This window comes from Asterias rubens, chromosome 4 (assembly GCF_902459465.1).
Source record: "Asterias rubens chromosome 4, eAstRub1.3, whole genome shotgun sequence".
Lineage (NCBI taxonomy): Eukaryota > Metazoa > Echinodermata > Asteroidea > Forcipulatida > Asteriidae > Asterias > Asterias rubens.
In genome coordinates this window covers 21,369,246-21,395,085 of record NC_047065.1, presented here as the reverse complement: position 1 = coordinate 21,395,085, position 25,840 = coordinate 21,369,246, and the positions used below count along the sequence as shown (strand labels likewise).

The 25,840-nt window shown below is 40.5% G+C and overlaps 1 protein-coding gene and 37 non-coding genes across 41 annotated transcripts; 37 read left to right on the top strand and 1 right to left on the bottom strand.

Annotated features, from left to right (window-relative positions):
• Positions 1-3,496: 3,496 nt before the first annotated feature.
• On the bottom strand, positions 3,497-16,738 carry LOC117288805 (RING finger and SPRY domain-containing protein 1-like). Of its 4 annotated transcripts, none has more exons than XM_033769648.1 (14): positions 16,694-16,738; positions 14,533-15,125; positions 13,930-13,982; positions 13,073-13,185; positions 12,328-12,513; positions 11,412-11,478; positions 10,772-10,903; positions 9,165-9,280; positions 7,978-8,121; positions 7,315-7,426; positions 6,514-6,616; positions 5,095-5,247; positions 4,599-4,703; positions 3,497-4,113 (listed from the first exon to the last, which is right to left on the bottom strand). In XM_033769648.1, the coding sequence occupies exons 2-14, from the start codon at positions 14,985-14,987 to the stop codon at positions 4,008-4,010; spliced, it is 1,845 nt and encodes a 614-aa protein (XP_033625539.1). In that variant the 5' UTR covers positions 14,988-15,125; positions 16,694-16,738; the 3' UTR covers positions 3,497-4,007. The 4 variants fall into 4 exon arrangements, with proteins under 4 accessions (XP_033625539.1, XP_033625542.1, XP_033625540.1 ...); XM_033769651.1 differs by having other exon boundaries at positions 14,533-15,037; positions 16,694-16,727; XM_033769649.1 differs by lacking the exon at positions 16,694-16,738 and adding an exon at positions 16,499-16,536.
• Positions 16,739-18,307: 1,569 nt separating this feature from the next.
• Trnav-aac lies at positions 18,308-18,380 on the top strand. Its single transcript has one exon. It is a non-coding gene; the product is annotated as a tRNA-Val (tRNA).
• A 109-nt stretch (positions 18,381-18,489) lies between these two features.
• Trnav-cac lies at positions 18,490-18,562 on the top strand. Its single transcript has one exon. It is a non-coding gene; the product is annotated as a tRNA-Val (tRNA).
• A 111-nt stretch (positions 18,563-18,673) lies between these two features.
• Positions 18,674-18,746, top strand: Trnav-cac. Its single transcript has one exon. It is a non-coding gene; the product is annotated as a tRNA-Val (tRNA).
• Positions 18,747-18,856: 110 nt separating this feature from the next.
• Positions 18,857-18,929, top strand: Trnav-cac. Its single transcript has one exon. It is a non-coding gene; the product is annotated as a tRNA-Val (tRNA).
• Positions 18,930-19,040: 111 nt separating this feature from the next.
• Trnav-cac lies at positions 19,041-19,113 on the top strand. Its single transcript has one exon. It is a non-coding gene; the product is annotated as a tRNA-Val (tRNA).
• Positions 19,114-19,221: 108 nt separating this feature from the next.
• On the top strand, positions 19,222-19,294 carry Trnav-uac. The gene has a single exon. It is a non-coding gene; the product is annotated as a tRNA-Val (tRNA).
• A 109-nt stretch (positions 19,295-19,403) lies between these two features.
• Trnav-aac lies at positions 19,404-19,477 on the top strand. The gene has a single exon. It is a non-coding gene; the product is annotated as a tRNA-Val (tRNA).
• Positions 19,478-19,585: 108 nt separating this feature from the next.
• Trnav-uac lies at positions 19,586-19,658 on the top strand. The gene has a single exon. It is a non-coding gene; the product is annotated as a tRNA-Val (tRNA).
• Positions 19,659-19,767: 109 nt separating this feature from the next.
• On the top strand, positions 19,768-19,841 carry Trnav-aac. Its single transcript has one exon. It is a non-coding gene; the product is annotated as a tRNA-Val (tRNA).
• Positions 19,842-19,951: 110 nt separating this feature from the next.
• Positions 19,952-20,024, top strand: Trnav-aac. The gene has a single exon. It is a non-coding gene; the product is annotated as a tRNA-Val (tRNA).
• Positions 20,025-20,135: 111 nt separating this feature from the next.
• Trnav-cac lies at positions 20,136-20,208 on the top strand. The gene has a single exon. It is a non-coding gene; the product is annotated as a tRNA-Val (tRNA).
• Positions 20,209-20,319: 111 nt separating this feature from the next.
• Trnav-cac lies at positions 20,320-20,392 on the top strand. The gene has a single exon. It is a non-coding gene; the product is annotated as a tRNA-Val (tRNA).
• Positions 20,393-20,484: 92 nt separating this feature from the next.
• On the top strand, positions 20,485-20,557 carry Trnav-aac. The gene has a single exon. It is a non-coding gene; the product is annotated as a tRNA-Val (tRNA).
• A 110-nt stretch (positions 20,558-20,667) lies between these two features.
• Positions 20,668-20,740, top strand: Trnav-uac. The gene has a single exon. It is a non-coding gene; the product is annotated as a tRNA-Val (tRNA).
• Positions 20,741-20,850: 110 nt separating this feature from the next.
• Positions 20,851-20,923, top strand: Trnav-aac. Its single transcript has one exon. It is a non-coding gene; the product is annotated as a tRNA-Val (tRNA).
• A 110-nt stretch (positions 20,924-21,033) lies between these two features.
• Trnav-aac lies at positions 21,034-21,106 on the top strand. Its single transcript has one exon. It is a non-coding gene; the product is annotated as a tRNA-Val (tRNA).
• Positions 21,107-21,389: 283 nt separating this feature from the next.
• Trnav-uac lies at positions 21,390-21,462 on the top strand. Its single transcript has one exon. It is a non-coding gene; the product is annotated as a tRNA-Val (tRNA).
• Positions 21,463-21,572: 110 nt separating this feature from the next.
• Trnav-cac lies at positions 21,573-21,644 on the top strand. The gene has a single exon. It is a non-coding gene; the product is annotated as a tRNA-Val (tRNA).
• A 109-nt stretch (positions 21,645-21,753) lies between these two features.
• On the top strand, positions 21,754-21,825 carry Trnav-uac. The gene has a single exon. It is a non-coding gene; the product is annotated as a tRNA-Val (tRNA).
• Positions 21,826-21,935: 110 nt separating this feature from the next.
• On the top strand, positions 21,936-22,008 carry Trnav-aac. Its single transcript has one exon. It is a non-coding gene; the product is annotated as a tRNA-Val (tRNA).
• A 109-nt stretch (positions 22,009-22,117) lies between these two features.
• Positions 22,118-22,190, top strand: Trnav-uac. Its single transcript has one exon. It is a non-coding gene; the product is annotated as a tRNA-Val (tRNA).
• Positions 22,191-22,300: 110 nt separating this feature from the next.
• Positions 22,301-22,373, top strand: Trnav-aac. The gene has a single exon. It is a non-coding gene; the product is annotated as a tRNA-Val (tRNA).
• Positions 22,374-22,484: 111 nt separating this feature from the next.
• On the top strand, positions 22,485-22,557 carry Trnav-cac. The gene has a single exon. It is a non-coding gene; the product is annotated as a tRNA-Val (tRNA).
• Positions 22,558-22,667: 110 nt separating this feature from the next.
• Trnav-uac lies at positions 22,668-22,740 on the top strand. The gene has a single exon. It is a non-coding gene; the product is annotated as a tRNA-Val (tRNA).
• A 109-nt stretch (positions 22,741-22,849) lies between these two features.
• Trnav-uac lies at positions 22,850-22,922 on the top strand. Its single transcript has one exon. It is a non-coding gene; the product is annotated as a tRNA-Val (tRNA).
• Positions 22,923-23,031: 109 nt separating this feature from the next.
• Positions 23,032-23,104, top strand: Trnav-aac. Its single transcript has one exon. It is a non-coding gene; the product is annotated as a tRNA-Val (tRNA).
• Positions 23,105-23,214: 110 nt separating this feature from the next.
• Trnav-aac lies at positions 23,215-23,287 on the top strand. The gene has a single exon. It is a non-coding gene; the product is annotated as a tRNA-Val (tRNA).
• Positions 23,288-23,397: 110 nt separating this feature from the next.
• Positions 23,398-23,469, top strand: Trnav-cac. The gene has a single exon. It is a non-coding gene; the product is annotated as a tRNA-Val (tRNA).
• Positions 23,470-23,579: 110 nt separating this feature from the next.
• Positions 23,580-23,652, top strand: Trnav-aac. The gene has a single exon. It is a non-coding gene; the product is annotated as a tRNA-Val (tRNA).
• Positions 23,653-23,944: 292 nt separating this feature from the next.
• On the top strand, positions 23,945-24,017 carry Trnav-cac. Its single transcript has one exon. It is a non-coding gene; the product is annotated as a tRNA-Val (tRNA).
• Positions 24,018-24,128: 111 nt separating this feature from the next.
• Trnav-cac lies at positions 24,129-24,201 on the top strand. The gene has a single exon. It is a non-coding gene; the product is annotated as a tRNA-Val (tRNA).
• A 110-nt stretch (positions 24,202-24,311) lies between these two features.
• Positions 24,312-24,384, top strand: Trnav-cac. The gene has a single exon. It is a non-coding gene; the product is annotated as a tRNA-Val (tRNA).
• Positions 24,385-24,495: 111 nt separating this feature from the next.
• On the top strand, positions 24,496-24,568 carry Trnav-cac. The gene has a single exon. It is a non-coding gene; the product is annotated as a tRNA-Val (tRNA).
• A 111-nt stretch (positions 24,569-24,679) lies between these two features.
• Trnav-uac lies at positions 24,680-24,752 on the top strand. The gene has a single exon. It is a non-coding gene; the product is annotated as a tRNA-Val (tRNA).
• Positions 24,753-24,863: 111 nt separating this feature from the next.
• Trnav-aac lies at positions 24,864-24,936 on the top strand. The gene has a single exon. It is a non-coding gene; the product is annotated as a tRNA-Val (tRNA).
• A 111-nt stretch (positions 24,937-25,047) lies between these two features.
• Trnav-cac lies at positions 25,048-25,120 on the top strand. Its single transcript has one exon. It is a non-coding gene; the product is annotated as a tRNA-Val (tRNA).
• A 110-nt stretch (positions 25,121-25,230) lies between these two features.
• On the top strand, positions 25,231-25,303 carry Trnav-cac. The gene has a single exon. It is a non-coding gene; the product is annotated as a tRNA-Val (tRNA).
• Positions 25,304-25,840: the final 537 nt, after the last annotated feature.

Genomic DNA, 25,840 nt, shown 5'->3' with positions numbered 1-25,840 from the left:
GTACGAACAAGTAATTACCTCTAACGATAACTTATATAATATATAAAATGTATATGGTTAACAGTGGTTAGTTCAGCCCCCCCTTCTCCTAAATAACAAACTAAACAATATTCCAAAAAGAATAAATTTAACCAAAACCTCCCATATACAAACAGAAACATAATAGTATTCCTGTCAAAGAGTATTGAGGACTATACCTCCATGGAAGGAAGCTGTTTATAGAGATAAGACTGTCTAGCATATTTACACAAATGCAAATATCTTTAGATTTCAAAGGCCAAGATATTTACAAGTTGCTTCTGGATAGTTAACCAATTTACAAAATATTACAGAGTTATAAGCGGGTTATTATGTTGTAACAAATTAAATACATTTTGCAGGGTGGACTGTTTAGGACACAGTTTATGACAAAATCAATGAGAGTTGAATATTCTTATTGTTTCTTTCTTTTGTTGCGACCATTTTCTGAATCCGGTCCCAGCTTTATGCTGATATCAACTAAATTCTTAAAAATATGTGACAGCATATAAACTTACTTGTTACCAAGCAACGGAGAGCGGTTGATAGTATAAAACGTTGTGAGAAACAGCTCCTTTTATTATCCTTTTATTATGCATCTGAAATCACACAAAGTTGTGCAACAAGGATGTTTTTTTCGTAGGTTTTCCTATCGGAAACAAATATCAACTACAACTAATTATCTCACAATGGGTGTGTTGGTTTAGCTTCCCTGGGTCGACCCCGGTGTGGTGTTTTCAGTCTTCCGGCATGTTCAGTTTTCCGGGTGACGTAGTCGAACATATCAGCACGTTGTTCGAACGGTTTTAGCTTTCCGGCGTGTTCAGTTTTCCGGGTGACCTGTCAGATACCGCCGCGAGTACCCTGGCGAGTACTGTAGTTCTCTCAGCAGTGACCCCAAATTGTTTATATTACGATTCTTTTCTGTGTAGTCGCATAATCTCTTGCCCAATCTCTTTACATGTATTCATGGGTACAACTTTAGGCAGGTCACACTCTGCTTGCGTAAAAAACAACTCATACGATCCACGCGTTTGCCGCTAGTTGTACTCGACCTGTGGACGCCACCATGACAGCTACCGGAGGGTAACGGATGACTCAATACGGCACTAAAAATGGACTACTTTCGCTTGCTGTGCGCAAGCATCGCATGACGTAATGCTACCGTATTTGGTCATTCGGAAAACTGAACACAGCGGAAAGTTGAAACCGCCACACCGGTCTGCCCCGGTACGTTCGAATAGCTTTGACGGGGCTCACCTGGGTTAGCCCCCAGTGCCCTGCTTATGGAGTGGGTCACTTTGGGGTGACCTGAGGTGCATGACGTAGCCGCGAGAGGGCGAGTGTGATTGTTCGATTAGCTCTTGTCAGGGGATCACCCGAGTGAGCACTGCTGGGTTGACCCAGGGAAGCTTATCGAACGCACCCTATGATAGTTTTAGTGATTTACAAAATGAGCAATGAGGTTACAGATCAAGGAATGAATACAGGATAGATGCAAGAATAAATAAACATTGAAACAAATTACCAGCAACCTCCATTCACCCTGCATTAAGGCACTCATGATTTAAGTTCTTTTCCTATGACTTTAACAAGCCATTTGCGAGTTAGGTTTTGAATGATGTCTAGAACAATGCCACTGGGTGTTTGTCGTCTCTTATGCAACTAAACAAAAGCTTGCCACTATCCATGTGACATTAGCAACACTGGATATAGTCGGAGGAATTCAAATGGAACAATAGGCTTTGTAACTGACGACATCATACAAATCTAACTCACAAATTACTTAGTTTTTGACTTGCAGCATGAAAACTGACCGAAGTTAGTCTAGTCTACCCTTAGTACTACCCAACAGCATCGGTAACTGCATCCAATATGCAAGTAGTGACCTTATCAATTGGGGGCTCAAAACATTTAAATTAAAGGCAAGTTTGGATTCATCTTAGTTTCTGAGCGAAATAGAAGCTGCAAAGAACTATTGTTTGTCAAATTTAATCACTGTGTAAAAAATTATCTGAATGTGATCACAGCCCTTTAAAAATTACATACTTATAAATATTTTGGCTGGTAACATGTTCAGTCTAAATGTTAATCTTATTTGCTAAGCAAAAATTGTGAGCTTAACTTCTCCTTTAGGATGGGAACCTGCTAATCCTAAAGGTAATTCACTCTCTGACTATTCCTGAATCAAGCGACTTGAACCATAGGGCTGTTGGCTACAGTGAACTTTAAGCCACTGCCAAAGTTGTCAATGTCGACCCAGTCTCCCCTGTCAAACTATATACAATTAGCACATCTTTTTTGACCAATAATAAAAACAAACCCAAAAATATATATCCACTTTAAATTCATTCTCACTCTGTATATAAAATTGGAGAGTAGATAAATGTTAATTAAATCTACTTAATTCTTTTTAGAGTTCTTAGGTCATGAGTTGGACAATTTTGTCTAGTGCACCGTCTGGTGTTGTCACAAAATGGGTTTGCTTATGGCACTTGTGTCCTTGAGCACTGACGCTCAACTATAATTTGCCTTATCTCTCAGATGGGAAACTTAGCCGCATGTCTAGTGTATTGTGTACTGCAAGTAGAAACAAACCTCGTTCCCAGGGGTGATCAATCTCGCTGCACCATTTTTTTTCCAGCATGCCTTGCTCGATCATTACCCAAAATTTAAATGTGCTATAAGCTAGCACATTTAAATGAGCGTATTATATTTAATCTTTTCTATGCGCGTACGCATGTCTTTCGTCTCAAAGAACACTTTTGTTTTTGTTTAAAAAAAACGTGTTCGTGTCATAAAAACTGCAGGCATGATCAACTTGCAAATATCTTAAAACTGCGCGCACGCACTTGACATCTAATGCATGACCAATTTCCTGAGCCAATCAGCGCTGTTTCTTGGTACATCTCTCCCAGGGGTTAGTGATGAGAGGTATCGATACGGCGCGCTGATCATGGTAGCGAGGCCGCACTTATAGTTAAGAGAGAGGGTTTTCCACTGCGTGTCTGGCGTGCGCACATATTTCCATTGTTTGGTCTCGTTGACGACGGCCAATGCCAGGGGTCTTTTCTACAGTGTAGTGCATATTATATGTGACGCAGCATTTTACGCTTACCCGCCGAGTGTGGCACAGTCACTGTGTGTGTGACATGGGAGCATAGGACAAATAAGGTACGTATTTCTCAACAATATAGAATGTCAAGATAGAACATAAAATTCATTTCAATTCTAATATCAATTGAATATTAGCAAGAAATGCCAGATTTTGCCATCGTGTGTCGGGTCACACATTAAAAATTGTTAGAACTCTTAGAATCCAACTCTATGTTGTCCTACCAGGTCCAATACAAAAAAAATCTGCAATCAAACATGTAACAAAAAGAGAAAGGGGCCAATCTGAATTGGCAATGTTTTGAAGTTTTCAGTTTTTTCTCTCCTAATCTTTGTTTTTACCCCCCCCCCCCCCCCACCCACTGCACGTTTTGATTTCCATAACAATTCCTAATTATTTTCAAATTGAAAATCGAGTTTGATTTTCCAAGTATTTTCTTTTGACCCACCCACAAATATTTGTTGGTGAAATCTTGAAAGAAGAACACTTTAAAACATTGCTACCTTTATATGACCGATCAAGTGCTGTATGCAGGCATACACGCAGCTGCAGGGATTTTTACACAATAAAATAGTCCTGCAATGTTTTTCTTTTTTTAAACTTGTCCCCAAGAAGGGGATTATTTAAAAAAGGGAATAATAGAACAACAACAACAGCAAGTCCCAACAACTGAAAGTGCAAAAGACTGGCATGTTCTTGAAAACCCAAGCACTTACTTGAGTGAAAGTTTTTCACAGGCTATGTTCCTGACATGTTACCTGAAAATACTCGATTATAATTAACCAGCCAAGAAGCAGTGGCTTACCGTCCCTTCCAGTTTGGCCTTCGTTGATTTGGGGTGACATGAAGTACAATCTCTTTGTTAATCGCTTTGTCATGATTGGACGACCTCTGTGACACTGTGCAAGGCACGTAGTTCTATGGGACTCCTGCACAGATGACACTGCTCAAGTTGCATTGCACATTCCATGCACACTCCGCTGATAAAAAAGGGGAAAAAAGAAAAAAGAAAAAAATGGTAAATTTGAAGAAAGAGGCACAGGGCTCAATTTCATAAAGCCTGTAAGCACAAAAATTTGCTTAGCATGAAATTGCTTCCTTAATCAAAACAGGACTACCAACCAAATTTCCACGTAATTTTCATGATAAGCAAACAACAGCTGAACACCAGTATCAAGCAATATGCGACAAATGGAAATTTGGTTGGTAAATTTCACAGACAAACGTAAAAATAAGAAAATACAGAATTCTAGCAACAGGAGTAAAAATTCTTTAAAACATTATATTTTGAGATATCTCAAAAACACTACTATCTTTTGAAATGAAGTTTTCACAGGTTTTTGTTGTTGTTGTACACTACATATCTTCATTCATGTAGGATTAAAGCAAACGAATGGTTCCGAAAACCAAAGGTATACTTTACCTTTAAACCAAAAACAAAAAGAGCATCTAAAAGATGACCTACCTGTGGTTGCATGGTTTAAGTATAACATTTGCCTCCCTGTCAAAGCAGAGGTTACAGGCACTGTCACTGACGCTCATGTGTCGCAATAAAGCCATCTTTTTATGCCTACACATCAAACAAACAAAAATATTTCATTAGGAGAACATTAAAAAGAAAAAATAGTTAGTAGTCTCTGAAAAAAAAGTAGTTTGAAAAAAAAAATCAACTTCAAATGCGATAAAAAAAAAAAAAAAAAAAAAAAAAAAAAAAAAAAACAGAAGAAATAGTTAGCATACTCTGAAAAAGTAGTTTAAAAAAACTTCCAAATGTGTTTTTCCAAAAAAAAAAAATTAAATAAATAATGGGCTGTGGGGCACATTTAACACTTTGTAATAACAGTTTAGATATCTACAAGAGAAAAAGAGGCCTGAAGTTGAATAGTTTGATTGGTCAATACATTTTCAAATTTAATAGAAAGTATTTGATTTAAAAATAGTCTTATGTTCATTTGTTTTACCTTGGCAAGATGACTTTATCTTCCGCCGCCATTGTTGCGTAGTCATTAAAAGTTTTGAACGGCACATTAGGTGGAAACGCAAACGGCTTCATTCCGAAGTTAAACTCGCACTGTTGGAAAGACATGAAGCTTGCTGCTGCAAAGAACCCAGTCCTAGGTGACAAGAGAAGACATTGATATAGGGGAATGTATATTTGGTGTGCGGTAACACCATGTGTGTATCTACTTGCCAGGTAGAGTTGTTCTTAGGGAACTGTCTTGCTTTATTCTACTGCCGCGGAGTAGATAATCGGAGGTTCGGGAGACTTCTCAGTTCTGAAAAGAACTGTCATGCTCTTTAACTATTACCAGGGCGGATGGTATCGAAATTAGACTGGACTACTACTTTAGCTTATAGGATCGTAACTAACTGTACTGCTGCGGAGTCAGTTCTGAATTGGTCTCAAGATATAGGGGAAGTTTAAAATGTGGCTTCGATTTTTGGTGGGTCTAAACAAAAATTGTCTTATAAAAGCTTACTCTCTTGGCCAACTTGTATACAGGTGACCTCAACCCTCCAGTATCCTCCACTCCTATTTCACTCCACACCAACATTTGGACTTAATAAGCTTGGAATGCCTGACCCAATAATAAGCAGTTGTTATTTGGCCCTTAGGACCTCAGTCGACACAAAAGCAATTTAGCAAGGGTCCTTTGCTAAATTGTAGCATGGTTGTAAGATTTTACAAAATGCACCTCATATGAAAGGACAATGATTTTTGGAGTGTCCAGGGTCCCTTGTCAAATCTTGTCAAACATTGCTACATTTTGTCGGAGGTCCGGACCTACGACAAAATCTTACACTAGCGGAAGTTTTGACCAAGGACGTGGGCTACACCATCGTGTGAAAAGAACCCTTGTTTATTGAACGACGTCCTAGGTGAAAATGCCCATACAGCGCATGCTATTGTTGGTGCTATCTTGTCCAACTAAGGTGATCAGGATTACCAATTCGTCATATCACTCTCATGTCGCACATGGGTTGTTAGTTTTTTAACTTTGCAGTGTGAAAGCTCATAAAATCAGTCACGCATGGTGATAACAAATAAACCATCCACGCTCGTAAAGTTTGTACCAAGGGACCCTGGCTACATTTTTGTCGTGTGAAAAGGGCTAAAGCGGATATAGAAGAATTTTGGAGGATTTGGGTTAATCTAAAATCCGACAAGTTACAACTGTCTGATCATCCTAATCAACCGCAAAAATGTCAGTGGGTAATTTCACCCCAACTTTTTTGCTGGCACAATGCCCAAGTTTTGTTGAAATGCTAATATATGTCATTATGTCTTACATACCTTTAAACAATTTAAAACTAAAACAAACACTTCTTGTAAGAAAGCACCACTCTACCAATATTCCTCAGAAGTAAAATAAACTCACTGGGCAGATTCGAAGAGGTCTGTTTCTGGAGGCAGGAACTGCCCGTTGAGTGAGATGAGAATTTCTTGACGTTCCAAATCCAGCAGAAACCCAACGATGTCCCCTGTAAAGATTGATACCAAGTTTGAAATGCTTTAAAGGTCATGTAGCATCAAGTTGTTAGAACATTATTGGATTGAAAATAATAAATGCTAAGTTTGCATCGGGAATAATCATTTTGCTTTAACCATTTAAAGGATTTTGGGTACCTTTTCAAAATGTCCTTAGATTTACATTTAACTTACAGGGTTTGAAGATAATGATAGTGGAAAGCTTCCCTTCAAATATTACTTACTGAGGTGCTGTAGTTTTTGAGAAAAGAGTAAAACAATGTCATGAAAATACGTTTGTAAGTGGGACGAAAATTATTTTCATGACATTGGTTTACTCATTTCCCAAAAACTACAGCACCTCATCACAGAATATTTTCAGTGAAGCATTCTACTATCATTATCTTCACACTGTGTAAATTCAGTCTAAATCTGTGGACATTGTGTTTTTTGTCCTACAAAAGTTACATAGACCCTTTAAACCAATGTGTGTTAGCACAGTAAATCCTAGCAGTGTCCGCTGCTAATACATAGGATTTTCGAACTGCCTCTAGCTACCAGGCCAAGGTTGTACAACTTCCCAGGGAGCTGAGAAAGATTAAAGGGATGTTATTGGCCCAATGACTAAGGCACATTTAAATTCAAAGCGCATTAAGACAATTATTGTGAAATGCACTATAAAAGAACTTGTTATTATTGTTATTCATATTACCTGCTTTCCACATTGGATGACGATGCTGTCTACTCCTTGCTTTGTACCAGAGAAGCTGCCGACAGCCATCATAGGAGAAGGAAAACTCATCATCACCTATGCCATACCCCTCCTGTTAAAGCAAATACATACAAATATCAATTCCCGACATTAGATGGTCTTCTTCTCTTGAACACCACTATTAAGCTACAGTCTAGGTTTAGTCCAGAGCCAAAATTCATGGCTCTGCTAACAAAGAATCGGTGCTTGCGGAAGCAGGGAATTCTGCGCTTACTAAGGGTATTCACGGGTCAGCAGGGAATTTTGGTTTGTGTGCGTACTCCACACTACCAGGCATTCTGCGCTAACACAGTTGGCGCAGAAGTTCAGCGCTTGCTTGTAGGCGGAGAACGGCGATCAGTAGCGCAGAATTCAGCATTACGCAGAGCCATGAAAGTGGGCCCAGGTCAAAGCAGGACTAAGAAAAACAAATCCTCCGATCAGTTGTAGTAGAATAACAGACAAGTTCTGACACAAACAAACTACACGGCTAAGTAATACCATTACAAGGTGTTACTGCAAACCAATCTAAATATTAAAACAAAAAAATGTGAAAATGTGAAATCCAAAACTATACAGAATTTCAACAATCCTTAGGGGACACAACGTTTGTTCGGGTCGTACCTGATTGAGAAATTTACTGTTCTTAGTGGCCCAGCCGATCTGCATGACGCCATCTGTAATGACGCGGACCTCATAGTACCACGTCCCGGCATCCACGCAGAATGTACACCGAACACTTTCAAATGATGAGGCATCACTACGAGCCTGTAGGCGAAACAAACAACAACATGGAAACCATCCGAAGAAAATATGAGCAACAGAGGACAAAAATTTACAGTAAGTTTCTGAAATGTCTGATGGTGTCTTAAAGAAGAAAACATACATGTGATGGGCTCTGCAGAAAACGAGTCACTAAGTGGGAAAATTAACTTATTGAGTTTTATACATAGCTGAAAAGAACAAACAACGAGCCTCAGTTTGACATATCTTACACACTTGAATGATGTTTGGTTCAAAAGTTATGACCTTTTGTAAAATAGATTATGTCACAATCTGAAAATGACCCATACTGGAGAAACGGCCCGTTTAATAAAAACATCAACTATGGAGGTCTAGCGGATGAAAAAAAAAGTACATGTTTTTTTTCGATCAAGATCAAAAACAAAGGTTTTTGTTCACAAAGTGTGAAAATATAGACCCTAAAGAATCAGAAAACCACATTAAAAAAAAAATTTAAAATATTTTTTTGTTCACCCTTCCATCACTCAACAGCCCACGACTGGAAAGTGGGTTGTGCGACAAGTGACTCATTTTTGTAGAGCCTGTCACATATTTAGTGTTCGATTTACTATTGCTAGACTCTCCTTCCCCACAAAAATTCCACAGCAGACAGTGGAGACTTAGGCTGGCCTGAATTGGTAGTTACAGCTCTGGCTACGGCTAGCTTCCTTGTCATCATGTACTTAAAGACAGTGGACACTATTGGTAATTGTCAAAGACTAGCCTTCACAGTTGGTATATCTCAACATACACATACAATAACAAACCTGTGAAATTTTGAGCTCAGTCAGTCAGTTGATTTCGAGACCTCAAATTCTAAATCTGAGGTCTCAAAATCAAATTTGTAGAAAACTATTTCTTTCTCAAAAACTATGTCACTTCAGAGGGAGCCGTTTCTAACAATGTTTTATACTATCAACCTCTACTCATTACTTGTCACTAAGTAAGGTTTTATGCTCATAATTATTTTGAGTAATTACCAATAGTGTCCACTGCCTTTAAGTATAAGATGTCCTTGCTTGCCTTACCTCCAGACCTGTTGGTGTTATCTTCAGATATTCACTGACATCTTTATCATTCAGCATCGCGTTGCACCTCTGTAAAGACACCGACTCGTACGTGAAGGGTCTTCCCTCAACCACAACTAGGATTAACAAACAAAAAAGGTGTATTAATCAGTATAATAATAATGACAATATTAACAAGTTCTTGTGTAAAGGCTGTGGGTTCGAATCCCACCTGAGTAATATGAGGCATGCCTGTGATTATTTTTACAGAGCTCGGTGAAGTATTCGAGTATACAGTGCTAACACACAACGGTGTATATGAGAAAAGAAAGAAAAAAATAATATTCTTTATCACTGATGCAAATTTCCATCTATTAACAGCCATTGGACACTTTCGGTACAGAATTCTTTTTTAAAGTTCACAGATTTACAAATAACTTACAGGGTTTACAGTAGGTAATGGTGAAAGACTTCTCTTGAAATATTAGTCCATGAAATGCGTTACTTTTTGAGAAAACATTAAAACAATATCAAATCTCGAATTACGGATTTACTTTAAACACATGTCATGACATGGCGAAACGTGCGGAAACAAGGGTGGGTTTTCCCGTTGTTTTCTCCCGACTCCGATGACCGATTGAGCCTAAATTTTCACAGGTTTGTTATTTCTTATACAGAAGTTGTGGTACACGTAGTGTGGGCCTTAGTAGACAATACTGTTTACCGAAAGTGTCCAACGGCTTTAATGGATTATTAATAGAGGTATACATCTATTTATTTATTTATTGATTGATTGGTTGTTTTTAATTATTAGAAATCACCCAACATCTCAAGGCCACTTCAAGGTGGCCACTTCAAGGTGGCCACTTCAAGGTGGCCACTTCAAGGTGGCCACTTCAAGGTGGCCACTTCAAGGTGGCCACTTCAAGGTGGCCACTTCAAGGTGGCCACTTCAAGGTGGCCACTTCAAGGTGGCCACTTCAAGGTGGCCACTTCAAGGTGGCCACTTCAAGGTGGCCACTTCAAGGTGGCCACTTCAAGGTGGCCACTTCAAGGTGGCCACTTCAAGGTGGCCACTTCAAGGTGGCCACTTCAAGGTGGCCACTTCAAGGTGGCCACTTCAAGGTGGCCACTTCAAGGTGGCCACTTCAAGGTGGCCACTTCAAGGTGGCCACTTCAAGGTGGCCACTTCAAGGTGGCCACATCAAGGTGAGGGTTACACTTAATGACGATGCTGATGGAGATGATGCTGACAGGAATGACAATACTAATGAAATGACAATGACACTGATTTGTTCTGTAAAACTGGTCTAGTAAAGATTTTCAAAAAAAAAGTCAGTTGCGTCCACTCGTGCAAGATTTCTTGTGCTAGTGGTGCACATCTTATGCAATAAATGTTGCGAAAGTGGACTTACACAATTGCGAAACGTTTTGTTGAAATCGGCAGCTTCTTGGCATGAATAAAAAGATGCCTCTATCTTACATATAGGTTACAAGCAAGATTTCTTTTATTAGTGGCGCACAATTTACGCGATAAATGTTGCGCAAGCTGACTTCGGCAATTGCATTAAGTTTCTTTGAAATCGACGGCTACTTGGAGAGAGTGAAAAAAGATTCCTGAGACTTACATAGGTTATCCAGACACCACTGAGCACAGAATCCGACTTGTCTGAGAAGGAGGTTCTCACTTGAGGCGTACTTCTCAAGGGGGAGTAGGTACTGTCTTATGCCGCCATTGGAGATGGTGATCTTATTTTCAGCTATAAAGTCAAGATAAGAGACAAATTGATAAATAAATAAATAATGATAATAATTAACTGTTCTTATATAATGCCCTCTTTTGTTTCAACTACAATGTTGCATGCTTCAGGCCAGGAAAAGCCATTGAAAATATCTGCTTCAATTAAAGGCTTTGATTTGTTCTGCAGTGTTTAGTGTAGATTAAATAGTCTTTCAACATTTTGAAAATCAAAGTTTTTATTGTAAAAAAAAAAGATGAAATTTGTACGTTTCACAAAGTCAAATAGCGCCCTCTTTTGACTCAATTTTTTTAGGCCATGTTTGAACACTCCTTACAGTGTTTATATTGCATTTTTATACGTGCCGAGTGATCTCCTATTGACCAACCAGAATGGTCTAACTGGCGCAGATATTTATGAATGCACAATTTAAAACAGAGCCATGTTAAAACCTCATCTGTATTTCAGCTTAATACAAAACCCCAGATAATTACATCTTTTTGTAAGCCAGAAAGTGTTTGGTACTTACATGTTTGTGAAAACTTCTCCAACGCTATCAGTGAGAAGAGAACAACTTGTGGATTCAACTTCAGGTTCTGAGTGAGAGAATAGAAATGGACACTCAACAACTTTCATTTAGCTAGTAGTGGTGGCCGAGCGATCTACTTATGAAAAAAAAAAAAAAAAAAAAATCTTATGTGGACCAGGTGCTCTTTTTTTACTCTTGTCATCTTGAGACCACGCTCTTTCTACGGCTGTTTGCTGCGTTTTAATCGCATGTTTATAACCCAAGGTACACCATGTCAAACTGCGTGGGCGCGTGCGGGCGGTATGCCGGTGTGGCGATTTCACCTTTCCGCCGTGTTCAGTTTTCCGAATGACCAAATTAAGGTAACATTACGTCATGCGATGCCTGCGCACAGCAAGCAAAAGTAGTCAATTTTTAGTGCCGTATTGAGTCATCCGTGTATAACTCTCCGGTAGCTGTCATGGCGGCGTCCACGAGTAAACAAGCGGCGAACACATGGACGTATGAGAGAATTTGGTGTGAAGACCAAGCAAATTATCCTGTATTTAACCAGTGGCAGTGGCACAAGCAGTGTGACCTGCTTAAAGTTGTACGCATGAATACGTGTAAAGATGGTGCAAGAGAATATGACTTAACAGAAAAGAATCGAAATAGAAACAATTTCGGGTCACTGAGAGAACTACAGTACTCGCCAGGGTACTCGCGGCGATATTTGTGTCTGACCACGTCACCCAGAAAACTGAACACGCCAGAAAGCTTAAACAGTTCGAACAATGTGCTGAAATGTCCGGCTACGTCACCCGGAAAACTGAACACGGCGGAAGACTGAAACCACCACACCGGGTACAACGCAGGGCGCCTCCGGGCGATAGCGTGCTTAAGGGTTAAAGAGGAGATTTCACAGGCCTGAACTCACCAGGTTAGCAAGTAGGTACTGCAGGACGTTGTTGGTCAGCATGGTGATACTCTTAGGCCCAGCCAGCTTCTCAGCGAGACAGCCCAAGACGGTTGTGATGTTCCGATGTCTGGCTGCGTATACCTCGGCCTCCTCAGACAGTTCCTTAGAGATCCGAAGAGACCTGTAAAGCCTATGGATCGTTTCCTATGGAAGCAATAACAGATGACTTATTTCATTCACATAATCTGAATACCATTTACAACTTTAAAGGGAAGGTATACTATTGGTAACCACTCTTAAATTTTACGGCAATAAGAACTAAATAATTCAAACTGCCTCTAGCTGCTGGGCAATCTCGGTGGTCTAGTTGGTAAGATGTCTGCTCTAAAATTGCAAAGGTTGTGGGTTAAAAAACAATTCACAGAACTTAAGGCCGGTTCATACTTCCTGCGAATGCGAAGCGAATATGAGGTGAATTTGACGTCACAACTATCTTTACGCAGCGATATTCGCAAGTGAGTTAAGTAGAACTGCTGCGAAATTTGTTGTTGCGAATTTTGTTACGTCAACATTCGCTTTGCATTCGCATTCGCAGGAAGTATGAACCGGGCTTTAGGAAGGTTCTTAATTTTATAGTGCTTAAACATCAGTGCAAGGGTAAAACCAAAATTAATATACTTCTTCCCCGGTGCAAATTCAACATCGTTTAAAGCTAACTAATAGTCAGAATTCACAACCTGTTACTGTTCATAATTTGACTTACCACCGTTGGTAAGGGACACTCATCAATGAGAAGGGTTATTACAGCAGGTCCCAGACCATCCTCCATCGGAATCACACGAATCATTGATAAGACTACTCTCAGCCAACCACGTTCTGCAATCCAAAGAAATAACGCCAAAAGAATGAATAATATTAATCATAATAATAATAATAATAGTGGCTGCTTATATAGTGCTCACTCAGTGTCGCTAAAGGCCCTTCAAAATTAAGTATTTTCCTGCAAAGTATGTGGGACTGAGTTTGAATAACAAGAATTACGTTGTTAACAAAGTGCTGTGGCCCACTATGCAGCCAATCAAACCAGGAACACCGGGGCGAACCCCTTCTCTTTTCAATAAGTGCACTTGGTTCAAAAACGTGTGACAATTAAACTATGGCTGTGACAGAATTACCAGCTTCGGCTATGGCTAGATTTCTGCGCCATCATGAGTTAAAGTAAAGGACATCCTTAACAACACCCTAGCAACAGTTGTAGCCACAGCTGTAGATATTAACTTGCTGAGAAACACTGCAGCTGTTGATAGAACAAACTGTGTGAGAAAGAGTTTCCTTCAAAGTAATATAATTTAGATTTTTGTTGTGATTTCAGATGCCTGAGAGAGGCTTCAGATCGAAAGTCGTTCTTCCATACTCAAAACATTTCTCAAAAGCTATGTTACTTCAAAAAGGGAGCCGTTTCTCACAATGTTTTTAATACTATCAACAGGTCCCCGTCACTCATTACCAAGTAAGTTTTAATGAGTTATTACCAACAGTGTTCAGTGCCTCTCCGGACTTGAAACTCAATATATCAGGACTAAGACAAGTCTACTGAAATTAAATCTAATCCAAACCTACCACTTTCAGCAGTGTCATGAAGTCTCAGCATGGAATAGGGTGGTTCCGGGTCACTAAAAAACGAACAAACAAAAAAAACAAACAAAACCATCAATGGTCTCCCAAAACGTAAGATTTCCCTCTTGTTCCCCTTGTTCAGTAGAGTATGAAAAAGAGGTATTATTCTTAATTAATATTCAAATAAAACTACACCAGACTGCCGGAATTGTCCAGTCATAAAGTTTAGTGGCCTAACACTAAAACTAGTTGCCCTGAGCCAGCGATCCAGGATAAAATTAGAGCCCTGGGCACTCATCAATACTTCAGCATATCGACACTGTTCACGAGACTATTGGTTCAAAAACTGATTTGGGCCTTCAGATGTAGAGATTTCTGTTTTCACTGGCCCTCATCACATCGAGCAATAATTATATATTGGTTCTTGTCACACTGGAGATAAATTATTACATGCACGCATGTTGAGAATGTACAAGTAATGCAAAAAGTCAGATAAACTCACTCAAAGCGTGCACCAATTGTATCAGTTCTTGTCACACCGAATGAAAATGATTATTACACATTGAGTAGGCTATACGTAACAAGTTTGATAAACTGACAACCTACTTGTCCACTAATCTCCTGATGATAAGAAGTGTATTTGATACGAGCGCTTCAACATACGTATCCTCATCCTCATCGTCATCGCAATCGCTAGACGACATCCCCGTCGTCGTTGAGGGCGACAGATTCGGGTGTCCAGCGTTCCCCCGCCCGCCAGGCGGGAAACGTCCGTTACTCTGTCTGGGCTGCTGTCTCTGCATGCTCTGCTGAACCGACTGGACGCCGGCCAAATGTTGAACCCTCACCGGTTGGTGGTGTTGGCCATGACGATTGTGACGGTGACTCTGACTGTGGCGGCACGTTGGTCTGCTGCGGTCTTTACTGAAGCAGGAAATCCCCATGTGAAGGATTCCTCGAGCGAGGGTCACTAGGCCAGAGTTTAAGGACTTGCTGACATGTACAAGTAGAGGAGGTGGATCTTGAACTAGAAGGTAGCTCGCCCAGACTGATACTATCATTGATGGGTAGGAGGAGCATCTATGAAGACATTCCTCTAAGGAACTCCCTTCTATAGAAGCCAAATGGACTTTGCGTTATAAGTCAAGTTCCTGTTTGCTGCTATGTTAGAAGAAAGTGTACTTTCGAACAGACTCAGCCTGTACATTTTGGGAAAACAAATCTATTGTTATTTACAAGCTTTAAGAACATGACAATGTAAATGGTGTTTGAAGCTTTGCATGGTGTGGAGAATAAGAGCAACTATAAATATAAATATTAATAGTAAACTTGCGGGTACAACCATGGGTAAAAACTCTTGAAGACGAGCAGAGTAGACTGTTCGAAACGTCGAGACCAAACCGGCTCTTTTCAGAGCCACCACTCCTTCAAAAGAGTTTTTTTTACCCATGGTTGTACCCGCAAGTTTACTATGGTTGTACCTGCAAGTTTACTATTCATATTTATATTTATAGTTGCTCTTCATGACAATGGTTTCCACTTGTGTATGGTTACATTGTGTCTCACCTAGCTTTTCTTGGAAGAAATAGACCATTACATACAGTGCCCGGTAAACATGGAGACCTACCTTGCATAGCTGCCTATGTTGCAACAGTTTGCCTTCGGTTACACTTGCCTTCATCCAAATGTCTATGGGTGTTGCACTTGATTTTGCATTAATATAAATGTTTCCATAAAATTACAGGACCTAACATCTCTTTTTCTTTTTAATATTTAGACATTATCTGGCGTCATGTCCGAATGATAACAAGTTTCCAGTAGGTCAGCCTAGTAACTACCAGCAATTGACCCAATTCACCTGTGCATATAGCCTATAATAATCTTGGATGCGCTATACTGGTGGGCAATGTCACTGCGACTTATCCATTATTAGGGACTTTTCGTTTTCGGCGACGGATGGTTCTGCGACGGTTGTTCAGCTAAATGTTATCGTTTTCAGCACAACGAAGATTCATCCCAAGTACTGTCGTAGAAATTGAGGGACGACCATCCTCAAAGCCGACGCATGCGCAGATGACGCCAAATGTCATCTTTACCGTATTGACCTCCTGCCGACGGCAAAGAGGGTTACGCTATTGCAACTATGTTATGTATAATACCCCATCCTATGTAGAAGAAACGGTACACATAAATTTGGGAGAGAGCTAAGTTTCGCCTCTGGTTCCAACAATAACAAAAGTACAATACTTTTTCTATTCAGGAAGTAACAATTTTTCAGTGGATTTTAAGGATAATTAAGCTTAGTCAGTAAGTCAACAACAACCGCTCTACTGTACTTTACTAAACAAAAATTTACTGTTTTATGTTCTAGTTCTAGTTTCTACTGGCACTGCAAGTTATGTGCCCTGCCTGATGACAACCTCTTCTTACACAGGGTTCACTTCAGGTTTATTGTCCGAAAATTGGACAAGCATGATATTGCGAAGGTTATAAAAACTCTAAGATATACTATCCAGGGTTTTTGCAGTTTTTTTATGAGGCAGTTTTGAGGGAACACATCGAACGGTTTCACCTTTTTTACGGAAACACGGCCGGCACGGACGCCGGACGGTACACTAAACTAGCGGCACATCACACCACCACATTCGGTCCGTTTTGAAAGCAAAGCAACTGAATAAACAGCCAAAATTTCAAACTCACCTTTAAATAAACTTACTTTTTCATACAAAAAATCAAACACTTGATCCGATATTACAAATTATTTTACCTTCTCACGCAGAAGTTCACCAGTCCCCAAAAATGTATAGCGTATGTATCAATGACGTATTTCGTCTTGTCTACGACGTCTACGTGTATTGAAAGGTATACATTTTTAGTCTGGTTAAGAAATAGAGTCGCCACAAATCGCCCGGTCACTTTGCGATATTGTGTTCCGCAAACCGACTGAGCAAGTCTTGATGTGGGCATGCACAGGACGACGACAGTGATTATTGATAGTGGACTAGCGGGATGCCGCACTTCGCGCGGTACTTGCTAGGGATAACGACAATCTTGTGGTAACTTTTTTACGTTCGCAAACTGTTTTCGTTCGCACGCGGATTTTTTCACAAAGTTTTTTTCCACGTATGTGTCTGATAAAAAAAAAAAATGAACATTGGAATTTGTCGTAGTGTAGTGTGGTGGTTATCACTGAGGCAGCCCTATACGCGCAATGTCCCCGGAGCCCAGGCGGAAACAATGTTTCCTTTTGTTTTTCAGACATGAGGTAATTTAAACAGCCAATAAATGATGATCTCAAATATATAGATATTACAGTTTTCTAATATCTGCAGTCCATAGGAAACGTACACAAAAAATAACGAGTCTCTTATCCTCACGTTAACACAATTATGGTAAAAATGGGTTTTTCTCCAGAACGCTCCATGCCAAGTTTCTGAAGAAACGCGGGGTTAAACAAACCCGCGCGGAACCCCCAAAGGAATCGTGACGTCAGTGGCGGCTATTTGATGTGGAAAATAGCGCCCTCAATTTGCCAAAGCTGGAGAACTATGTTCAAAATCAATTAGGGGAAATCGTCACTGGCGTCAAGGGGTCATTATAATAGATCAGCCGTTTTGGAGCCTCGGCTGAAAAAGCTGAGCGGCCGGGTACATTTTTGACTCGAGTTATTTGTTACTAAATGCAAATTTTGAGAGTAAAATGGTTATTCATCAGTCGGCTGCACAGCAGGCGGACACAAGCTTTTCCCATTCTCTCCTGTCTTGTGCTATTCTCCGAATTTCAAGCGGGGAGAGCAGAAAATCCGGGGAGACTAATCTTCCAATGTACTCAGGTATCTATGGTGTCTATTTGGTACAGTTGAAATATTGAGATCATCCTTTATTGACTGTTTAAGAACTACCCTTTTTGCTTATTGGTAACAACGTATAGCCCATTGAAAACTTTTGTTGGTCGTCAAGTTTATTAACTACAGTCCTAATATCACGTGCGCCTAACTAGACTTGTGGACAAGTCGTTAATGGTCCCACACGGTGAAAAAGTCGAGTTGTCACACTGCTCTAGCGCGAACTACTGGTTGCTGAGCAGGGCCCAATTTCATAGAGCTGCTAAGCACAAAAATTTGCTTAGCATGAAATTTCTTCCTTGATAAAAATAGGATTACCAACCAAATGTCCATGTTATTTTCAGGATAGTCGTCAAGTTTTCGTTGTGTAGTGGTTATCACAAGTGCCTAACACGCGCAAGGGTTTCCGGTTAAAGCCCGGGCGAAAACAATTTTCCTTTGTTTTTCTGACATAAACAGTTGCTTTTTAACTGCACTTTTGTTTTTGGTAAAGTGTTCCCTCATAAAAAAAAGTCAAACAGTCGATTTGGTCGTCAAGTTTTCGTAGTGTAGTGGTTATCACGTGCGCCTAACACGCGCAAGGTCCCCGGTTCAAGCCCGGGCGAAAACAATTTTCTTTTGTATCTGACATGAGGTTACTCTTAAATTATATTTATTCTGTTAGTTTTGTAACGAATCCCCAAATTGAAGGAAGCTAAATATTGGAGTTTGGTCGTCAAGTTTTCGTAGTGTAGTGGTTATCACGTGCGCCTCACACGCGCAAGGTCCCCGGTTCGAGCCCGGGCGAAAACAATTTTCTTTTGTATTTCTGACATGAGGTTACTTTTAAATTATATTTATTCTGTTAGGTTGGTAACGATTTCCAACATTGAAGGAAGCTAAAAATAGGAATTTGGTCGTCAAGTTTTCGTAGTGTAGTGGTTATCACGTGCGCCTCACACGCGCAAGGTTCCCGGTTCGAGCCCGGGCGAAAACAACTTTCTTTTGTTTTTCTGACATCAGGTTACTTTTAAATTATATTTATTCTGTTGGTTGGTATGGAATCCCCAGATTGAAGGAAGCTAAATATTGCAGTTTGGTCGTCAAGTTTTCGTAGTGTAGTGGTTATCACGTGCGCCTCACACGCGCAAGGTCCCCGGTTCGAGCCCGGGCGAAAACAACCTTTCTTTGTATTTCTGACATGAGGTTACTTTTAAATTATATTTATTCTGTTAGGTTGGTAACGATTTCCAACATTGAAGGAAGCTAAAAATAGGAATTTGGTCGTCAAGTTTTCGTAGTGTAGTGGTTATCACGTGCGCCTCACACGCGCAAGGTCCCCGGTTCGAGCCCGGGCGAAAACAACTTTCTTGTTTTTCTGACATGAGGTTACTTTTAAATTATATTTATTCTGTTGGTTGGTATGAAATCCCCAGATTGAAGGAAGCTAAATATTGCAGTTTGGTCGTCACGTTTTCGTAGTGTAGTGGTTATCACGTGCGCTTTACACGCGCAAGGTCCCCGGTTCGAGCCCGGGCGAAAACAATTTTCTTTTGTATTTCTGACATGAGGTTACTTTAAAATTATATTATTATGTTGGTTGGTATGGAATCCCCAGATTGAAAGAAGCTAAATATTGCAGTTTGGTCGTCAAGTTTTATGTAGTGTAGTGGTTATCACGTGCGCCTAACACGCGCAAGGTCCCCGGTTCGAGCCCGGGCGAAAACAACTTTCTTGTTTTTCTGACATGAGGTTACTTTTAAATTATATTTATTCTGTTGGTTGGTATGAAATCCCCAGATTGAAGGAAGCTAAATATTGCAGTTTGGTCGTCACGTTTTCGTAGTGTAGTGGTTATCACGTGCGCTTTACACGCGCAAGGTCCCCGGTTCGAGCCCGGGCGAAAACAATTTTCTTTTGTATTTCTGACATGAGGTTACTTTAAAATTATATTATTATGTTGGTTGGTATGGAATCCCCAGATTGAAAGAAGCTAAATATTGCAGTTTGGTCGTCAAGTTTTATGTAGTGTAGTGGTTATGACGTGCGCCTAACACGCGCAATGTCCCCGGTTCGAGTCCGGGCGAAAACAATTTTCTTTTGTATTTCTGACATGAGGTTACTTTAAAAAAAAATTATTCTGTTAGTTTTGTAACGAATCCCCAAATTGAAGGAAGCTAAATATTGGAGTTTGGTCGTCAAGTTTTCGTAGTGTAGTGGTTATCACCTGCGCCTAACACGCGCGAGGTCCCCGGTTCAAGCCTGGGCGAAAACAATTTTCTTTTGTATTTCTGACATGAGGTTACTTTCAAAATTATATTTATTCTGTTGGTTGGTATGGAATCCCAAAATTTAAGGAAGCTAAAAATAGGAATTTGGTCGTCAAGTTTTCGTAGTGTAGTGGTTATCACGTGCGCCTCACACGCGCAAGGTCCCCGGTTCGAGCCCGGGCGAAAACAACTTTCTTTTGTATTTCTGACATGAGGTTACTTTTAAATTATATTTATTCTGTTAGGTTGGTAACGATTTCCAACATTGAAGGAAGCTCAAAATAGGAATTTGGTCGTCAAGTTTTCGTAGTGTAGTGGTTATCACGTACGCCTCACACTCGCAAGGTCCCCGGTTCGAGCCCGGGCGAAAACAACTTTCTTTTGTTTTTCTGTCATGAGGTTACTTTTTGGTTGGTATGGAATCCCCAGATTGAAGGATGCTAAATATTGCAGTTTGGTCGTCAAGTTTTCGTAGTGTAGTGGTTATCACGTGCGCCTAACACGCGCAAGGTCCCCGGTTCGAGCCCGGGCGAAAACAACTCTCTATTGTGTTTCTGACATGAGGTTACTTTAAAAAAATATTTATTCTGTTGGTTGGTATGAAATCCCCAGCTTGAAGGAAGCTAAATATTGCACTTTGGTCGTCAAGTTTTCGTAGTGTAGTGGTTATCACGTGCGCTTTACACGCGCAAGGTCCCCGGTTCGAGCCCGGGCGAAAACAATTTTCTTTTGTATTTCTGACATGAGATTACTTTAAAATTATATTTATTCTGTTGGTTGGTATGGAATCCCCAGATTGAAAGAAGCTAAATATTGCAGTTTGGTCGTCAAGTTTTCGTAGTGTAGTGGTTATCACGTGCGCATAACACGCGCAAGGTCCCCGGTTCGAGCCCGGGCGAAAACAATTTTGTTTTGTATTTCTGACATGAGGTTACTTAAAAAAAAAAATATTTTGTTAGTTTTGTAACGAATCCCCAAATTGAAGGAAGCTAAATATTGGAGTTTGGTCGTCAAGTTTTCGTAGTGTAGTGGTTATCACGTGCGCCTAACACGCGCAAGGTCCCCGGTTCAAGCCTGGGCGAAAACAATTTTCTTTTGTATTTCTGACATGAGGTTACTTTCAAAATTATATTTATTCTGTTGGTTGGTATGGAATCCCCAGATTGAAGGAAGCTAAATATTGCAGTTTGGTCGTCAAGTTTTCGTAGTGTAGTGGTTATCACGTGCGCCTCACACGCGCAAGGTGCCCGGGCGAAAACACATTTCTTTTGTATTTCTGACATGAGGTTACTTTAAAAAATTATTTATTCTGTTGGTTGGTATGGAATCCCCAGATTGAAGGAAGCTAAATATTGGAGTTTGGTCGTCAAGTTTTCGTAGTGTAGTGGTTATCACGTGCGCCTTACACGCGCAAGGTCCCCGGTTCGAGCCCGGGCGAAAACAACTTTCTTTTGTATTTCTGACATGAGGTTACTTTCAAAATTATATTTATTCTGTTGGTTGGTATGAATCCCCAGATTGAAGGAAGCTAAATATGGCAGTTTGGTCGTCAAGTTTTCGTAGTGTAGTGGTTATCACGTGCGCCTCACACGCGCAAGGTCCCCGGTCGAGCCCGGGCGAAAACACATTTCTTTTGTATTTCTGACATGAGGTTACTTTAAATTATATTTATTCTGTTGGTTGGTATGGAATCCCCAGATTGAAGGAAGCTAAATATTGGAGTTTGGTCGTCAAGTTTTGTAGTGTAGTGGTTATCACGTGCGCTTTACACGCGCAAGGTCCCCGGTTCGAGCCCGGGCGAAAACAACTTTCTTTTGTATTTCTGACATGAGGTTACTTTAAAAAAATATTTATTCTGTTGGTTGGTATGAAATCCCCAGCTTGAAGGAAGCTAAATATTGCAGTTTGGTCGTCAAGTTTTCGTAGTGTAGTGGTTATCACGTGCGCCTAACACGCGCAAGGTCCCCGGTTCGATCCCGGGCGAAAACAATTTTCTTTTGTATTTCTGACATGAGGTTACTTAAAAAATTATTTATTCTGTTGGTTGGTATGAAATCCCCAGATTGAAGGAAGCTAAATATTGCAGTTTGGTCGTCAAGTTTTCGTAGTGTAGTGGTTATCACGTGCGCTTTACACGCGCAAGGTCCCCGGTTCGAGCCCGGGCGAAAACAATTTTCTTTTGTATTTCTGACATGAGGTTACTTTTAAATTATATTTATTCTGTTGGTTGGTATGGAATCCCAAGATTGAAAGAAGCTAAATATTGCAGTTTGGTCGTCAAGTTGTCGTAGTGTAGTGGTTATCACGTGCGCCTAACACGCGCAAGGTCCCCGGTTCGAGCCCGGTCGAAAACAATTTTCTTTTGTATTTCTGACATGAGGTTACTTAAAAAAAAAATTTATTCTGTTAGTTTTGTAACGAATCCCCAAATTGAAGGAAGCTAAATATTGGAGTTTGGTCGTCAAGTTTTCGCAGTGTAGTGGTTATCACGTGCGCCTCACACGCGCAAGGTCCCCGGTTCGAGCCCGGGCGAAAACATTTTTCTTTTCTATTTCTGACACGAGGTTACTTTAAATAATTATTTATTCTGTTGGTTGGTATGAAATCCCCAGATTGAAGGAAGCTAAATATTGCAGTTTGGTCGTCAAGTTTTCGTAGTGTAGTGGTTATCACGTGCGCTTTACACGCGCAAGGTCCCCGGTTCGAGCCCGTGAGAAAACAACTTTCTTTTGTATTTCTGACATGAGGTTACTTTAAAAAAATATTTATTCTGTTGGTTGGTATGAATCCCCAGATTGAAGGAAGCTAAAAATAGGAATTTGGTCGTCAAGTTTTCGTAGTGTAGTGGTTATCACGTGCGCTTTACACGCGCAAGGTCCCCGGTTCGAGCCCGGGCGAAAACAATTTTCTTTTGTATTTCTGACATGAGGTTACTTTAAAATTATATTATTCTGTTGGTTGGTATGAAATCCCCAGCTTGAAGGAAGCTAAATATTGCAGTTTGGTCGTCAAGTTTTCGTAGTGTAGTGGTTATCACGTGCGCCTAACACGCGCAAGGTCCCCGGTTCGAGCCCGGGCGAAAACAATTTTCTTTTGTATTTCTGACATGAGGTTACTTTAAAAAAAAATTATTCTGTTAGTTTTGTAACGAATCCCCAAATTGAAGGAAGCTAAATATTGCAGTTTGGTCGTCAAGTTTTCGTAGTGTAGTGGTTATCACGTGCGCCTAACACGCGCAAGGTCCCCGGTTCGAGCCCGGGCGAAAACAATTTTCTTTTGTATTTCTGACATGAGGTTACTTTAAAATTATATTTATTCTGTTGGTTGGTATGGAATCCCCAGATTGAAGGAAGCTAAATATTGCAGTTTGGTCGTCAAGTTTTCGTAGTGTAGTGGTTATCACGTGCGCCTCACACGCGCAAGGTCCCGGTTCGAGCCCGGGCGAAAACAACTTTCTTTTGTATTTCTGACATGAGGTTACTTTAAAATTATATTTATTCTGTTGGTTGGTATGGAATCCCCAGATTGAAGGAAGCTAAATATTGCAGTTTGGTCGTCAAGTTTTCGTAGTGTAGTGGTTATCACGTGCGCCTAACACGCGCAAGGTCCCCGGTTCGAGCCCGGGCGAAAACAACTTTCTTTTGTATTTCTGACATGAGGTTACTTTAAAAAATTATTTATTCTGTTGGTTGGTATGAAATCCCCAGATTGAAGGAAGCTAAATATTGCAATTTGGTCGTCAAGTTTTCGTAGTGTAGTGGTTATCACGTGCGCTTACACGCGCAAGGTCCCCGGTTCGAGCCCGGGCGAAAACAACTTTCTTTTGTATTTCTGACATGAGGTTACTTTTAAATTATATTTATTCTGTTGGTTGGTATGGAATCCCCAGATTGAAGGAAGCTAAATATTGGAGTTTGGTCGTCAAGTTTTCGTAGTGTAGTGGTTATCACGTGCGCCTCACACGCGCAAGGTCCCCGGTTCGAGCCCGGGCGAAAACATTTTTCTTTTGTATTTCTGACATGAGGTTACTTTTAAATTATATTTATTCTGTTAGGTTGGTAACGATTCCCAACATTGAAGGAAGCTAAAAATAGGAATTTGGTCGTCAAGTTTTCGTAGTGTAGTGGTTATCACGTGCGCCTCACACGCGCAAGGTCCCCGGTTCGAGCCCGGGCGAAAACAACTTTCTTTTGTTTTTCTGTCATGAGGTTACTTTTAAATTATATTTATTCTGTTGGTTGGTATGGAATCCCCAGATTGAAGGAAGCTAAAAATAGGAATTTGGTCGTCAAGTTTTCGTAGTGTAGTGGTTATCACGTGCGCCTCACACGCGCAAGGTCCCCGGTTCGAGCCCGGGCGAAAACAACTTTCTTTTGTATTTCTGACATGAGGTTACTTTTAAATTATATTTATTCTGTTAGGTTGGTAACGATTCCCAACATTGAAGGAAGCTAAAAATAGGAATTTGGTCGTCAAGTTTTCGTAGTGTAGTGGTTATCACGTGCGCCTCACACGCGCAAGGTCCCCGGTTCGAGCCCGGGCGAAAACAACTTTCTTTTGTATTTCTGACATGAGGTTACTTTTAAATTATATTTATTCTGTTAGGTTGGTATGGATTCCCAACATTGAAGGAAGCTAAAAATAGGAATTTGGTCGTCAAGTTTTCGTAGTGTAGTGGTTATCACGTGCGCCTTACACGCGCAAGGTCCCCGGTTCGAGCCCGGGCGAAAACAATTTTCTTTTGTATTTCTGACATGAGGTTACTTTAAAATTATATTTATTCTGTTAGGTTGGTATGGAATTCCCACATTGAAGGAAGCTAAATATTGCAGTTTGGTCGTCAAGTTTTCGTAGTGTAGTGGTTATCACGTGCGCCTAACACGCGCAAGGTCCCCGGTTCAAGCCCGGGCGAAAACAATTTTCTTTTGTATTTCTGACATGAGGTTACTTTCAAATTATATTTGTTCTGTTAGGTTGGTAACGATTCCCAACATTGAAGGAAGCTAAATATTGGAGTTTGGTCGTCAAGTTTTCGTAGTGTAGTGGTTATCACGTGCGCCTCACACGCGCAAGGTCCCCGGTTCGAGCCCGGGCGAAAACAAATTTTCTTTTGTATTTCTGACATGAGGTTACTTTAAAAAATATTTATTCTGTTGGTTGGTATGGAATCCCCAGATTGAAGGAAGCTAAAATATGCAGTTTGGTCGTCAAGTTTTCGTAGTGTAGTGGTTATCACGTGCGCCTCACACGCGCAAGGTCCCCGGTTCGAGCCCGGGCGAAAACAACTTTCTTTTGTATTTCTGACATGAGGTTACTTTTAAATTATATTTATTCTGTTAGGTTGGTAACGATTCCCAACATTGAAGGAAGCTAAAATAGGAATTTGGTCGTCAAGTTTTCGTAGTGTAGTGGTTATCTGATCCATCCATGATAGGGGGATGATAACGAGCACCAACCCCATTGTTGGCTGTATTGGGGTGAGTATTCAAACTGGGTCACTAGAGTATGGGTTCGAATCCTGGTCACAGCATTTGTGTCCTGAGGCACAGCATTTTTAACTGTTGTCGCATCTCATCATCCAGAAGTGAATGGGTACCTGTGAGGGTGGAGATTGTTTGCCCATTTGGCTGATGGTGCTTGAGATGGCTTTAGGAATGCAGGAGGCCTGACAGACAGCAATTGTAATAATAGTAGCCTAAAACGCACTTTGTTTTTACTTTATTAATTTGGGGTTGAACAAAATAAATGGAGTGGGATATGAACAAAGATATTGACAAAATAGGGAGCTGCCATTACAGGGCAACTTAGCTCAGTTGTTAGA